The following is a 16,823-nucleotide window of genomic DNA, read 5'->3' as shown; positions in this document are numbered from 1 at the left end:
TTCTTATCCCATTTTTGCCTTCCTGTTCCAGTTGGACATAAACTCATAATAAGCTGTGTGCCAAAGACGATGTGTCTTTTCTTTATCATTAAGTTTGTCATGCTGAGCTTGTTGTCCCTTAGCCCAGCTGCTTTTTAGAGTTTTGAAAGTCTACCTCATTGTGGTCTGCCAAGTTTGCTGCTACATTACAGTTGTGGAGTATGTTCAGATTGGGCACAATAAAGGTGTTTGAGCATTATCGAGCATGTCTGGACTCTTTCATTTTATTGTTTTGTTTGTGGCGATGTGCTTTTTAAAATCCTGGTCTTTTCCATCCACAAGTCATCACTGATTCAGGAGGTTTCGTAATGTTTAATGTTTATGGCGCACTCTCACTGTCCTTCCGTACCGGGCCAAAACCGTTTTTTCAGCTAAGGCCTAGTACGTTTAAGCAGTGTGCGTGCACCCGCTCCGCGCATAACTGCGGACAGTCACCATCTGCCACCAATTTGAGTCTGCTCCTCAACAGATGTGGGATAACTCATGGATTTACCTAGTTGCTTAAATGGGACCTAACATTACCTGAGTTTTACCGTCTGTTTGTTTTTATGTAATTTTTTCCTCTGGATATTTCTGAAATCAGAAAACATCACTTGCTTGATCTCAGTTTAGAGGTTGTGTTAAAATGTACTAAAAGTAGGGATATCTTTGTCGGGTCAAGATCCTAAAACACTGGATATGAATCTTCTCATGCACCTCAGTCATGTCTTTGATCCGTAACAGACCTTACCTGTTGGTTATAAATGCCAGGTTTTGATATTTATTGTCACTTATTAAATTACTCCAGGGCTATTTAAGTTGGATTTGGGGCCGGTTGACGAAAATAATCCAAAATGAGGGGCTGTAAAAATGAGCATCACATTAATGGATATTGTAAAACAATGCAGCGACACAGGAGAGCATATATTGTCTTTATTTTATCAATGTAAATATTAGGGATAGGCCTCAAAGTGCAACAAGCTTTTCAAAAACAATCCTTAATAAATGAACAAACCTGTGAACCAGAGTTTTTCACTCTTCAGTTTGAGGCTCTTCTCCTTTACTTGAGTATTTTATTTACATGCTACTTTATTCTTCTACTCTTCTACAAATCATGGAAATAATCTACTTTTACTCCACTGCATTTATCTGATTACTTCAGTTACTAGTTACTTTACCAGGCTTATATGAAACTTTAGTTTATTCATCAACAACTGGACTGACACAAATTAATGCAACATAAATGCAGAGTAGCATGATTTTTCTGAAAATGCCTTATTAACTTCTCCTCTTTACACGCAGACATGGCTGCAGAGTAAACTCAGGCTTCACAGAGACCGAAACAAAAACTTCTCCGTCCGTTCTCTGGTGAACTGATGGAGTAGAAAGACATTGCGGTGGTGATTTAACCACAGATTTAACCAGGCACAAACGATTGTGAACAACAGGCGTGGAGCAAGTCTCCCAACACGCGGAGATGGATACTAGAAAGGACAGCGGTCATTAATTACTACTTCACACAGGCTTCTACTCAAAGGGACAGGAAATATTCCCTCTGTGGCCGGGGGCCGCTAATTGAACAGCCCTGAATTATTAATAATTATAATAATAATTCAATGATTCTTAAGCTGACTGGCAGTTTTGTCATTCAGCCAGATAAGACCCGCTCAGATCAACGATCTCTTAAGCTCTTTTCTGTCTTGTGTGACATGCAACTGTTTGCTAATGCAGGCAGGTATGAAGATATATGAGTGATAACTGTTAGAATATATATCAACATATTAATATGTCGTTCTGGTGTTGTGTTTGCAGGGCCACCAATTATCTTGTTGACTTGTCTGGTGACTTTAACACTATTCAGTGAAGTCATCTTTTGGTGACCTGTTTTTTTTAAAGTTGTATTTTAACTTTTCTCAACATACTATATTATGACTTTAACAAACTATATGACTTTCCCACTTTTTTTGACCTACTGTTCTGACTTTCAACACACTATACTATGCTGTTTTCTGACATACAGGTTTTTAACATGGTATACTTTTACTTTTACAACATACTCCATACTATACTATGACTTTTTTTTAACATACACTGACTTTTTCCACTTTTTTAACACACTATACTATGACTTTTTAACATACACTGACTTTTTCCACTTTTTTAACACACTATACTATGACTTTTTCCACCTTTTTTTGACATACTGTTCTGACTTTCAACACACTATACTATGCTGTTTTCTCACATACAGGTTTTTGACACACTGACTTTTTTCGACATGACTTTTTTTAACATACACTGACTTTTTTCACTTTTTTTACACACTATACTATGACTTTTTCACTTTTTTTACACACTATACTATGACTTTTTCCACTTTTTAACACACTATACTATGACTTTTTCCACTTTTTTAACACACTATACTATGACTTTTCCCACTTTTTTAACACACTATACTATGACTTTTTCCACTTTAACACACTATACTATGACTTTTTCCACTTTTTTTAACACACTATACTATGACTTTTTCCACTTTTTTTAACACACTATACTATGACTTTTTCCACTTTTTTTAACACACTATACTATGACTTTTCCCACTTTTTTAACACACTATACTATGACTTTTTCCACTTTAACACACTATACTATGACTTTTTCCACTTTTTTAACACACTATACTATGACTTTTTCCACTTTAACACACTATACTATGACTTTTTCCACTTTTTTAACACACTATACTATGACTTTTTCACTTTTTTAACATACTATACTATGACTTTTTCACTTTTTAACACACTATACTATGACTTTTTCACTTTTTAACACACTATACTATGACTTTTTCACTTTTTAACACACTATACTATGACTTTTTTCACTTTTTTAACACACTATACTATGACTTTTTCCACTTTTTTAACACACTATACTATGACTTTTTCCACTTTTTTAACACTATACTATGACTTTTTCCACTTTAACACACTATACTATGACTTTTTCCACTTTTAACACACTATACTATGACTTTTTTCACTTTTAACACACTATACTATGACTTTTTCCACTTTAACACACTATACTATGACTTTTTCCACTTTTTTAACACTATACTATGACTTTTTCCACTTTAACACACTATACTATGACTTTTTCCACTTTTAACACACTATACTATGACTTTTTCCACTTTTTAACACACTATACTATGACTTTTTTCACTTTTAACACACTATACTATGACTTTTTCCACTTTAACACACTATACTATGACTTTTTCCACTTTTTTTAACACACTATACTATGACTTTTTCCACTTTTTTTAACACACTATACTATGACTTTTTCCACTTTTTAACATACTATACTATGACTTTTTCCACTTTTTTAACACACTATACTATGACTTTTTAACATACACTGACTTTTTCCACTTTTTTAACACACTATACTATGACTTTTTAACATACACTGACTTTTTCCACTTTTTTAACACACTATACTATGACTTTTTCCACCTTTTTTTGACATACTGTTCTGACTTTCAACACACTATACTATGCTGTTTTCTCACATACAGGTTTTTGACACACTGACTTTTTTCGACATGACTTTTTTTAACATACACTGACTTTTTTCACTTTTTTTACACACTATACTATGACTTTTTCACTTTTTTTACACACTATACTATGACTTTTTCACTTTTTTAACACACTATACTATGACTTTTTCCACTTTTTAACACACTATACTATGACTTTTTCCACTTTTTTAACACACTATACTATGACTTTTTCCACTTTTTTAACACACTATACTATGACTTTTTCCACTTTAACACACTATACTATGACTTTTTCCACTTTTTTAACACACTATACTATGACTTTTTCAACTTTTTTAACACACTATACTATGACTTTTTCCACTTTAACACACTATACTATGACTTTTTCCACTTTTTTAACACACTATACTATGACTTTTTCCACTTTAACACACTATACTATGACTTTTTCCACTTTTTTAACACACTATACTATGACTTTTTTCACTTTTTTAACACTATACTATGACTTTTTCACTTTTAACACACTATACTATGACTTTTTTCACTTTTAACACACTATACTATGACTTTTTCCACTTTAACACACTATACTATGACTTTTTCCACTTTTTTAACACACTATACTATGACTTTTTTCACTTTTAACACACTATACTATGACTTTTTCCACTTTTAACACACTATACTATGACTTTTTCCACTTTTTAACACACTATACTATGACTTTTTTCACTTTTAACACACTATACTATGACTTTTTCCACTTTAACACACTATACTATGACTTTTTCCACTTTTTTAACACTATACTATGACTTTTTCCACTTTAACACACTATACTATGACTTTTTCCACTTTTAACACACTATACTATGACTTTTTCCACTTTTTAACACACTATACTATGACTTTTTTCACTTTTAACACACTATACTATGACTTTTTCCACTTTAACACACTATACTATGACTTTTTCCACTTTTTTTAACACACTATACTATGACTTTTTCCACTTTTTTTAACACACTATACTATGACTTTTTCCACTTTTTAACATACTATACTATGACTTTTTCCACTTTTTTAACACACTATACTATGACTTTTTAACATACACTGACTTTTTCCACTTTTTTAACACACTATACTATGACTTTTTAACATACACTGACTTTTTCCACTTTTTTAACACACTATACTATGACTTTTTCCACCTTTTTTTGACATACTGTTCTGACTTTCAACACACTATACTATGCTGTTTTCTCACATACAGGTTTTTGACACACTGACTTTTTTCGACATGACTTTTTTTAACATACACTGACTTTTTTCACTTTTTTTACACACTATACTATGACTTTTTCACTTTTTTTACACACTATACTATGACTTTTTCCACTTTTTAACACACTATACTATGACTTTTTCCACTTTTTTAACACACTATACTATGACTTTTTCCACTTTTTTAACACACTATACTATGACTTTTTCCACTTTTTTAACACACTATACTATGACTTTTTCAACTTTTTTAACACACTATACTATGACTTTTTCCACTTTAACACACTATACTATGACTTTTTCCACTTTTTTAACACACTATACTATGACTTTTTCCACTTTAACACACTATACTATGACTTTTTCCACTTTAACACACTATACTATGACTTTTTCCACTTTTTTAACACACTATACTATGACTTTTTTCACTTTTAACACACTATACTATGACTTTTTCCACTTTTTTAACACACTATACTATGACTTTTTCCACTTTTTTAACACACTATACTATGACTTTTTCCACTTTTTTAACACACTATACTATGACTTTTTTCACTTTTAACATACTATACTATGACTTTTTCACTTTTTTAACATACTATACTATGACTTTTTCACTTTTTAACACACTATACTATGACTTTTTCACTTTTTAACACACTATACTATGACTTTTTTAACACACTATACTATGACTTTTTCCACTTTTTTAACACACTATACTATGACTTTTTCCACTTTTTTAACACTATACTATGACTTTTTCCACTTTAACACACTATACTATGACTTTTTCCACTTTTAACACACTATACTAGGACTTTTTCCACTTTTTAACACACTATACTATGACTTTTTCCACTTTTAACACACTATACTATGACTTTTTCCACTTTTTAACACACTATACTATGACTTTTTTCACTTTTAACACACTATACTATGACTTTTTCCACTTTAACACACTATACTATGACTTTTTCCACTTTTTTAACACACTATACTATGACTTTTTCCACTTTTTTAACACACTATACTATGACTTTTTCCACTTTTTTAACATACTATACTATGACTTTTTCACTTTTTAACACACTATACTATGACTTTTTCACTTTTTAACACACTATACTATGACTTTTTTCACTTTTTTAACACACTATACTATGACTTTTTCCACTTTAACACACTATACTATGACTTTTTCCACTTTTAACACACTATACTATGACTTTTTCCACTTTTTAACACACTATACTATGACTTTTTTCACTTTTAACACACTATACTATGACTTTTTCCACTTTAACACACTATACTATGACTTTTTCCACTTTTTTTAACACACTATACTATGACTTTTTCCACTTTTTTTAACACACTATACTATGACTTTTTCCACTTTTTAACATACTATACTATGACTTTTTTCCACTTATTCCGACATACTACAACTTTTGACATACACTTTTCGACATGACAAACATATGCGTTTTTCCACTTTTTTTTAAATACTATACTTTGACTTTTTCTCACTTTTAGACATACTATGACTATTTTTACCATAATTACTATGACTTTTCCCCACTTACTATAAAATGACTTAATGTAAATGTTAAAGTCAATGTTTGAATTTGGAAAGAAAATGCAGAAACTGCCACTTTTTGAACAGCCTAGTATTACTTTATCTTCATTTTTCTTTTAAGTAATAACAAATTTGATACATTTTTCTTCATGTTTTGATTTTGCATAAATTGTACAGAGTTCCCAATGCATTTGCATGTATCGAAATAAAAGCAATAAGGATTTTGAGCTTTAGGCATTTTTTCAATCACTATTTTGGACACAACTGCAAAAAAAATGTAAAATCTATTTTATTTAGCTGTTTGTGCATGTTTCATCACTTCATAAATAAAAAAGGAACAATTTTTATTGACATTTGTCCCTTTATTAAGAGTATTATTACACATGATTTACAGTCCTCGTGGTGTTTTGAAGTTCATTCCAATAGTTGGCTGAGTGACTTGAAGGTTGGAGAGGCCACCGAAATCCTGGAAGAGGGGGAAAAAAAGTTAAAGGTATATAAACGGAAATATTAGTCATCACAAGGTTATATATTTCCATAATACTTTATAACAGTTTGCTTGTATAGAGTTTAAAGAACACATGACTTAAGTTATAGTGACTTGAACATTTGTTGATGGTGAGCTTCATAATAGATCCTTCATTTAATTGTCATACATTTTCTAAGCATTATTAAAAGCAGGGCTGCCCAACCCTGCTCCTAGAGGGCCACTGTCCTGCATGGTTTAGGTTTCTCTCTGCTCCAACACACTTAAATCTAATGATGCGCTCGTTATCAAGCAGCTGAAGCTTGTCACAGGTTTAAAAACCGTTAGACTCAAGTGTGTAAGAGCAGGGAGAAACCTAACATGCAGGACAGTGGCCCTCCAGGAGCAGGATTGGGCAGCCCTGATATAAAGCAACAATCAAAGATTTTCATTTGAATAGATGCCCGTTAAGTCACTGTTGCCAAATGAGGTAACACAATGGAGTGACTGCTAAATGCAAACTAAACACTTGCTGCTGCTACTTCACATTAACGTGGACTTTTATTATGAAGTAGTCACAGGAAATTAAATGCATTTGTCAGTGCGTTTGACAGTGCTGCTATCGTTCATCAAAAATGTGTCTACAAATCAAGACAACAGTCACTTTCATATTTCATTTTGTTGACAGCAGATCAGTTTGAAATATTCTAGCAAGCGATGGAACAAGGAGGAGCTGTTAGATGAAGATCTGCTGATGACGGGCCGCACAGCGAGGTGACCAGGACTGAAACCTTGAGGATTAACACATGCTGCTATGATTTCTATCTGGGGAAGTCTGAAAAGTTGCTTTGATAAATCCTGTTATTTAAGCTTGTGACAGTCCATCCTAATGCGTTCTGTAGTAATTAGGATTTAATTATAGTTTTGCAGTCTAGAAAAGATATTTTGAGCTTTGTCAAGAGAACAGTAAAACTGAAACGTTTGGATGCAACTCAACATTAAAAATTCCCTGTGCAGTGTGTCATGTTTTATCTGAATGTAGCCCGTGATCTGATCTCTCTGTAACGCACTTTGATCCATATTTAAAGCACTTTGATCCACATTTGTTTTAAATAACCTTGACCTTCAGGTAACAAACTAAAATCTTGTAATGTGTCACTAAGAAAAGCAGCAAAGTTTTACACTTACAAGCATCTTGAGCATTTCCTTTGTGTCTGGATCCACTTCGATGAGCTCCTGGTCCAGAGCAGAAATCTGGAGGACGAGATTAAAAAACAACAACGTTAGTCTTCAACACTTTCAATATAAGTAAGTTAACCGAAGGATTGTGTGCGAGTTTTAAACCATAGAAACAGATTTTATTCAACACAGTATCTGCAGGTTTCAGCATGTCACATTTTAGACTTTTTAAGACCGTTTTAATGCCACCTTGAATGAAATTTAAGACCAAGAAAACTATCAATTTAGGCGAGGGATTGTGGATCTCGCTGTATTACTGTATTTTGCACAGAAGGCATCTGGCCTCTTCTCATTTGGCAACAGACGTGAGCCAGCTTCGAAAATGTACGTTGTCCAGGCAACTCGCAATACATTTATTATATATTATATAATTTTTAATGAATTTAAGACATTTTAAAGCCTTAATTTTAGACATTAATTTAAGGCTTTTTAAGGTTGCGCGGACACCCTGAGACACACACACGGTTTTATTACATAAAAGTGAATATCTGAGTTTTGGGGCGTTGGTCGGACAAAACAGGACAATTTTTTTCTATTTTGTCACGTTTTCTAAACCAAATATTAGTCGAGAACATGATCTGCTGATTAATCCACACTTTAAATCATTGTTAGCTGCAATCACAAGAAAAACTCTTCCTGTACGGTGGAAAATATATCTATGGCATTCAATTTCAGTTTTTGTACACTGACGTCACCGAAGTCAATGTATTGTTTACTAAATATAAAATGTATGCAAGTATGAACAGACCTCTGGGACGTAGTTGTCCCTCCTCTCTCTCTCCTCCTCCTGCAGCTTGATAGAGATTCCTCTGACTGGACCGCGCTGGATGCGCTTCATCAGGTGTGTCACATACCTGAGACACACACACAGGAGAACATGATGATTATCAGCATAATCAACAAGTTGATAATTTGATAAAAATATCAAATATAAGCTGGTTACAGATTGCAGAATGCATTTTTTCCTCAGTTTCAAATAATAAGTTGATGAATTACTTATTTTATAAGCACGATAAGACATTACTTTGGAAAAAGATTACTCATAACTTGCTCTCATTCCCTAAAAATTAATATAATGGGAAACTTTCAATTAGTATCCACACTGACCAACACTTTACTCTGCATTTTGTTACAATAAACTCAGTAACAACAATCCCTGAGGTGTGCCACAGACTTGGAGAGTGAAAAAAACCCGCAAACATTAATTCAGCTTAAGTGCTCTGCAGCCAACATCTGCTGAGAAAGCACATGACGGACCTCCAGCTGTCTGGAAAAAATACGATGTACCACCAGCCTGGTCCACAAAAAAAGGTGAGCGCTACATAAACACTTTAATCAAAACACATAAATAACTGCAACACAGCACACTTAACTGTAATCCAGCAAAACAAGAGGCCAGCACCTCAGTGACTTCAACACAGGCACCATCTAAATGTTAGTTTCTCAATAAAAAGCCTCCACTCCAAGAATAACCCTATTAAAGTGAAGTAAATGTTTTATTCAGATGAACAGCAGTCGAGCCCTCTGAAGGGAATTTACTGCCTGCTGACTCACTGTGACATTTCTCTGCACTCACTTTCACCGACTACAAAAATATTAACAGCGGATCTGAAGTATTTATTCGTACATCAAGCCTGAAGGCTCTGCAGGCTGCAGCAAAGAGAACATTGTCTAATTCTGACAGCTGACAAACGAGGACGAACGTCTGGGAAATGTGAGAGATGCATCTGCAGGGCTGCAACAGTCAGACAGCTATCAAACACTGGGGTCTCAACGGAGGTCTTTATCAGAGCAAGCACAGCTAACTATTTTACTTCTCATTTTATCCATTAAGTTAAGAAACACCACATTTCAGGGAGTTTTTAAAAACAATAAGCACAAGCATCACAAAAGAAACCACAATGAGCGGCACACAGGCCAAGGTGGCATGAGCAACAATGCCTGATACTTTCAGTCCTGTTGTTTTAAGACTTGTCAGGATTACAAATGAAACGCTTGCAGAGCCAAGAGTTCAGGACACCTGATGTGCATAAAGACAAGACACTTGCTAGTCATCTCTCAAACTCTAAATATGATGTAGACGAGGCCGAACATCGGCAGAAGAGACTGAAGAGCTCCTATTCACCATATATAAGTGTGAAACCATGTGGTTGTCTTGTTCCCACACACGAACAATGACAATATCAGGAGAATCTGGTGCAGACGTGGTCCAGAGTTTACCTTTCCCACATGTAGCACACGACAGAAGTGAATAGGTGAGGGATGGCACCAGGGAGATTACCCACAAAAACAAGTCTCTCTATTCCTAGTTGACAAGTCCCTTACAGACAGAAAAGTCCAAAACTGGCCATCTCTCCACCCTTCTTCACCCTCTAAAGGTTTGTTTTCTTCTAGTTTGGAAAGGAAACATCATCAACACACCCATCGCTCGCCGTGAATACACTGGGCAATGGGCGGCTGTATTCGCACATGGGCTCAATGGGAAATGACACAGATTAAGTACGCGGGAGCTGACACCGTTTGATGTTTTCTTCGACTGATTCGGATGTTTGTGTTCTCACAGACAGCCCTGCGAGGAAATGTCTGAATAATATCAGGTTTGCAGTGCATGTGTATGGATTTAAGAGGGTAACAGACTGGAAGTAGTGAGGTTAATGTGTGTCAAAGTTTACAAAAGAGCAAAAAATAAATCAATCATAAAATAAGTCAGCACAGTGACCTTGAATGTGATCATATGGAGGGCTCCCCTGCAGTTACATCTTAATGCCAAAGAGGCTGCTAGAAACAAGATATCTCAAACATTACCGACCACTGTGGCTGCAAAAAACTGTTTAGTCTTTAATGGTAAAGCAGTGATGGGGCAATAACAAGATCCACTGCTCTCTAATGCTGTAACAATCAAAGTCAACCATCAGCCAGGTCACTAGGGAAACAACGTCTTTTGCCACAGGTAAACCTAAAACGACAGATTTTCCACCATGCAATGTCGTTTCCACTGTGACCCTAAACAGCCTGTTTCAGCTGCTGCTGAAGAACACTTCCATGTGACCATCACACTTGAGGTCTGACACGTGTGCTGGACAAACCCCATACAACTGATAAAGTGCATATTTCTGCAGCATTCTCACTCCTAAATAGCAGCAAACTTCACTTACCCTGCAATTTTGTTGCGCAGAGGCTTGCTGGGGATGATGGCGATCTCCTCGCACACCCTCTTGTTGGTGTGGAAGTCATTGCCAAGGCGTGTGTAGTATTTCTCGATGATGACCCTGGCGGCCTTCTTGACTGTCTTGGTCCTGACGCGCCCCTGAAGAGAAACAAGTGTTCAGAATCAATGTTCATACAACTGAGAAAAAATGAGAAGGATGTAAGGAAAGTACAATGTGGAGGAAAAGCACGTCAAGTTGTCTAGTCGATGTTAAGTGGTACCTATAATTATTTTATAGTGTCAAAACAGCAAATATATATATTATAGCGATAGTTTTGCGGGTTTGACAATGACCAATTATTCTGCATGAGGGTTTTTTTAATCGACAAAAGTACTCTGTATAAAATAAATACAATGTGATTAAAAGAGTTATTAAAACAATTTCAAGCTATTGGTTATTGGTTTAGATAATTCAAATGATAAAAGTCCTGATACAATCGTAAGATTTGCCCTGGATTTGTAATTTACACCCCCATTACAACATACAACATTAGTTAAACTGGCTGGAACTGGAAGGCTTTTATGTCAAACAGTTTTGACAATTAACAGCTAGACTGGATATGTATTGCAGATAGCTGTACTTCCATTATTCCTAGTCAAAAAGAACATTTCAGATATCAACAATGACATTCTTAGTGCAAATGATTTTTGCCATTCATGTGAATTGGGCTTTCAAATTTAGAGATATATTTTTGGTATCTAAAATTAACATTCTGGACATCTGTTAAGTAGGCTAGTAAAAACTCAAATTTCAAAAAACTACAATCCAGTTGTTACTAGTCATAATTTTGATTTCAGATATCCCAAATGAAAAACCAATCCAGATATCCATAATGTAATTTTGACTATCCAACATAAGTTCTGACTAGTAAAAATGTCATTACGGACACGTACTACTGCAGTATTACTACTGTAGTTAGAATTACATAACAGATATCCAGGATGTTCTTTATAGATATGGGTGGCTGTCTAGAATTGAATGCCAAATACACATGAATGACAAAAGTGATATAATTTGCACTAGCAAGAATAATGTTGTGGATATCTGAAATGACAAATGTAGATAGGAAGAAAGTCATTGTGGGTATCTTAATCATTTGGACTAAATGATATATGTTATGATGGATATCTAAAATATAATTACAGATAGACTGTAGATTCTATTAAAGGTTGAATATGTAGAATGAGCAGCACACCGCCATCTAGTGTCTCAAAATCGTAGTCACAACAACAACAAAAAATAATTCCAGCACTTGGGTTGCCAGGTTGGTCAGACCTGGTCCAGTAGCCTACAGGAGACCAGAGTCTGTTTGAGTCTGTTTGAACCCGTCCCCTCCAGCAAATCACACCATAATAACAAGTATTGCAGAGGAGTTTGACTGAAAGTTAGAGGTCAGTAACTACCAGCAACAAAGTAACATTCGAAAAGCAGAGGTCAGTAACTAACAGCAACAAAGTAACGTTCGAAAAGCAGAGGTCAGTAACTAACAGAAACAAAGTAACGTTCGAAAAGCAGAGGTCAGTAACTAACAGAAACAAAGTAACGTTCGAAAAGCAGAGGTCAGTAACTAACAGAAACAAAGTAACGTTCGAAAAGCAGAGGTCAGTAACCAACGGCAACAAAGTAACCTTCGAAAAGCAGAGGTCAGTAACTAACAGCAACAAAGTAACGTTCGAAAAGCAGAGGTCAATAACTAACAGCAACAAAGTAACGTTCGAAAAGCAGAGGTCAGTAACTAACAGAAACAAAGTAACGTTCGAAAAGCAGAGGTCAGTAACTAACGGCAACAAAGTAACCTTCGAAAAGCAGAGGTCAGTAACTAACAGCAACAAAGTAACGTTCGAAAAGCAGAGGTCTGTAACTAACAGCAACAAAGTAACGTTCGAAAAGCAGAGGTCAGTAACTAACAGAAACAAAGTAACGTTCGAAAAGCAGAGGTCAGTAACCAACGGCAACAAAGTAACGTTCGAAAAGCAGAGGTCAGTAACTAACAGCAACAAAGTGACGTTCGAAAAGCAGAGGTCAGTAACTAACAGCAACAAAGTTACGTTCGAAAAGCAGAGGTCAGTAACTAACAGCAACAAAGTAACATTCGAAAAGCAGAGGTCAATAACTAACAGAAACAAAGTAACGTTCGAAAAGCAGAGGTCAGTAACTAACAGCAACAAAGTAATGTTCAAAAAGCAGAGGTCAGTAACTAACAGCAACAAAGTAACGTTCGAAAAGCAGAGGTCTGTAACTAACAGCAACAAAGTAACGTTCGAAAAGCAGAGGTCAGTAACTAACAGCAACAAAGTAACGTTCGAAAAGCAGAGGTCAGTAACTAACAGCAACAAAGTAACGTTCGAAAAGCAGAGGTCAGTAACTAACAGCAACAAAGTAACGTTCGAAAAGCAGAGGTCTGTAACTAACAGCAACAAAGTAACGTTCGAAAAGCAGAGGTCTGTAACCAACGGCAACAAAGTAACGTTCGAAAAACAGAGGTCTGTAACTACCAGCAACAAAGTAACGTTCGAAAAGCAGAGGTCTGTAACCAACGGCAACAAAGTAACGTTCGAAAAGCAGAGGTCAGTAACTAACAGCAACAAAGTAACGTTCGAAAAGCAGAGGTCAGTAACTAACAGCAACAAAGTAACGTTCGAAAAGCAAAGGTTTGTAACTAACGACAACAAAGTAACATTCGAAAAGCAGGTCTGTAACTAATGGCAACAAAGTAACGTTCGAAAAGCAAAGGTTTGTAACTAACGACAACAAAGTAACGTTCGAAAAGCAGAGGTCTGTAACTAATGGCAACAAAATAACGTTCGAAAAGCAGAGGTCTGTAACTAACAGCAACAAAGTAACGTTCGAAAAGCAGAGGTCTGTAACTAACGGCAACAAAGTAACGTTCGAAAGCAGGTCTGTAACTAACAGCAACAAAGTAACGTTCGAAAGCAGGTCTGTAACTAACAGCAACAAAGTAACGTTCGAAAAGCAGAGGTCTGTAACTAACAGCAACAAAGTAACGTTCGAAAAGCAGAGGTCTGTAACTAACGGCAACAAAGTAACGTTCGAAAGCAGGTCTGTAACTAACAGCAACAAAGTAACGTTCGAAAAGCAGAGGTCAGTAACTAACAGCAACAAAGTAACGTTCGAAAAGCAGAGGTCTGTAACTAACGGCAACAAAGTAACGTTCGAAAGCAGGTCTGTAACCAACGGCAACAAAGTAACATTCGCAGACTCGATTCGACACAAACCAAAACGGTATTGCTATTTAATATAAATGCATGTGTACCGGTGATGGCTGCTTTGACAGTTGGGTTACCAGTTAGTAACACGGGAACATTTGCCGGTGTTTACATATATTTAACTCCACCAAAGAGCACCCAAATCCAGCGTTTATGAATCTGTGTGCCGTTTGAGAGCAGAGTGGTGGATGTAACCGTCTGGAGGGTGGACAGACAGTGAGGATTGAGAAGGATTGTGAGGGCCGCTGAGGTGAAGTGTTCTCTCTGTTACCCACCATGTTGACTCGGACCGGCGGAAGAGAGGCACCGGATGTTCACACAGGAAGTTTATAGATTTTAGCCGCCGCTGTCACACACAAACACCACCGCGGTCAACAGCGAAGACTAGCGGCGGGAGGTGAGGACTGCTCCTCTTATTACACACTAGCTACCTTCATTTTGTATGTACAAAACATCATTGTTGAGCAACATTTACCATGTGTATCTTCAATTGTACTGCAATTCACTTTTTTCCCCCACGCTTTTGTTATACATTTAATGGCCTAAATTCAAATTTAAAGGTTGAATATATTTTTTATTTTATTTATAGCTTTTAATAGTGACTCTACATATATGTAGAATCACTATTAAAAGCTATTGAATGAGAAATGTATTCTACATATATGTAGAATTACTATTAAAAGCTATACATAAAATAAAAATAAATAATACAGCCACGTGGCGTTTTGAGGGGTACAGGATAAAAGTATTGCTTTTCCATAAAAAAATGATTTAGTCTGAATTCATTTTTTTTCTGAAAATGAGAAATGTAATTAATCATCAAATGTGTTGTGTATTAATTGCGTTATATATTCATGTTTTCACTCATATTATTGACATTATACAGACCTATTCCTCGACTTACATACAGTATGTCGCGGTTTACATTGTGAGCTTACTAAAATAACGAGTTAACAAATATGGATGTAGTGTGTAAAAAAGAAAATTACTTCAAACAAATAAAACTTTAAATGTGGATTATTGTGTATTAATAAAAGATGCAATTTTTAAAAAGATATTCACATTTTAAGACAATAACTAATATTGAATTAAATCTGCAATAAAACTATCAAGTATAACTGTTAAATACAGTACGTGTATTTCCTTTGACATGTAGTGGAATATTCAGTGTGAACAAAGTTGAGCAGCTGCATGTGCAGAAGCTAATGTTGATCCTTTCTGAACTAAAGTTAAACCTCCCCTCACCTCTGAACACGCTGACCACACTCCTGGGTATAAAGGATCTACAGATAACCTTTATATCTTACACGACAACATATTATTTTTGCCATTTTATCGTCTTAGCTTTGAGACGCTTTTAGGAAATGAGAACCAGTGATTTCAGGTAATACACTTTGATCCCAATATTTATTTTTTTACTCTCTTACATGAGCAGTGTGAAATCCGAGGATCAGACCAACCCCCAAATCTGAGAATAATCAAGTTATCAACTCCTTATTCCCGCTCCTCTCCCCATCGTACACACACTGCACCCACACAATTAAAATAACACGTTTCATTCACTCTGAAAACATCTCATAAGGGTCGGACTGAAGTCCTGACGGGCATATCCACAAAGAAGGCAATCTGCTCTGAAATTAGCGCTGGATTCTTCATCCGTGTATATTTGCAATTTCATTTAAGTCAGAATATCGGAAGCAATTCATACAAAATCATCTCACAAAAGACATTCCCACAAGGTGGAGAGATCTTTTATTTTACATAAAAAAGGGTGCAAACTGGAGTTTCCCTTTAGGTGTGGAGGGAATAAAAAGTGATTTTATAAGGTTCATGTGTGACACATTGTATTATATGAATCCAAGGAGGAAAAAAAAAAAACATAGGCATCTCAGATAAAAAAAAAAGACCTTAACCCTTCTGTAAATTAAAAATATGAAACCATAAAAAGAAGAAAACTGGGTCCTTCATTCTTGAAGCCCTTGACTAACTCATTCAAATACATTTTTGAAGTGACATTCATATTTCAACACAATAATATTTATTTACAGTTTTAAGATTTCTCTTAATCATAGCTCTGGAAAAAAAAAAAAACAATGCTGAGGGGAGGATAAACTCTTAGAGCTGTACAATTTGATTTTCCACAGTCTGAGAGGAAAAAAAATATAATAATCAAAGAATACATATTTTATATCCCAAC

At 35.3% G+C, this 16,823-nt stretch overlaps 1 protein-coding gene across 1 annotated transcript; it reads right to left on the bottom strand.

Moving 5' to 3' along the window:
* Positions 1-6,770: 6,770 nt before the first annotated feature.
* Positions 6,771-14,933, bottom strand: LOC310958643 (small ribosomal subunit protein eS17-like). The gene is made up of 5 exons (XM_083929674.1): positions 14,902-14,933; positions 11,346-11,497; positions 8,939-9,044; positions 8,140-8,205; positions 6,771-6,951 (listed from the first exon to the last, which is right to left on the bottom strand). Exons 1-5 carry the CDS (start codon positions 14,902-14,904, stop codon positions 6,874-6,876), a joined length of 405 nt encoding a protein of 134 aa, XP_083785800.1. The 5' UTR covers positions 14,905-14,933; the 3' UTR covers positions 6,771-6,873.
* Between the last annotated feature and the right edge of the window lie 1,890 nt (positions 14,934-16,823).

The sequence above is a fragment of the Echiichthys vipera genome (genome assembly GCF_963691815.1).
Source record: "Echiichthys vipera genome assembly, chromosome: 1".
Classification (NCBI taxonomy): domain Eukaryota; kingdom Metazoa; phylum Chordata; class Actinopteri; order Perciformes; family Trachinidae; genus Echiichthys; species Echiichthys vipera.
The sequence above is the reverse complement of the archived record's forward strand: the minus strand, read 5'-3'. Positions and strand labels throughout refer to the sequence as shown.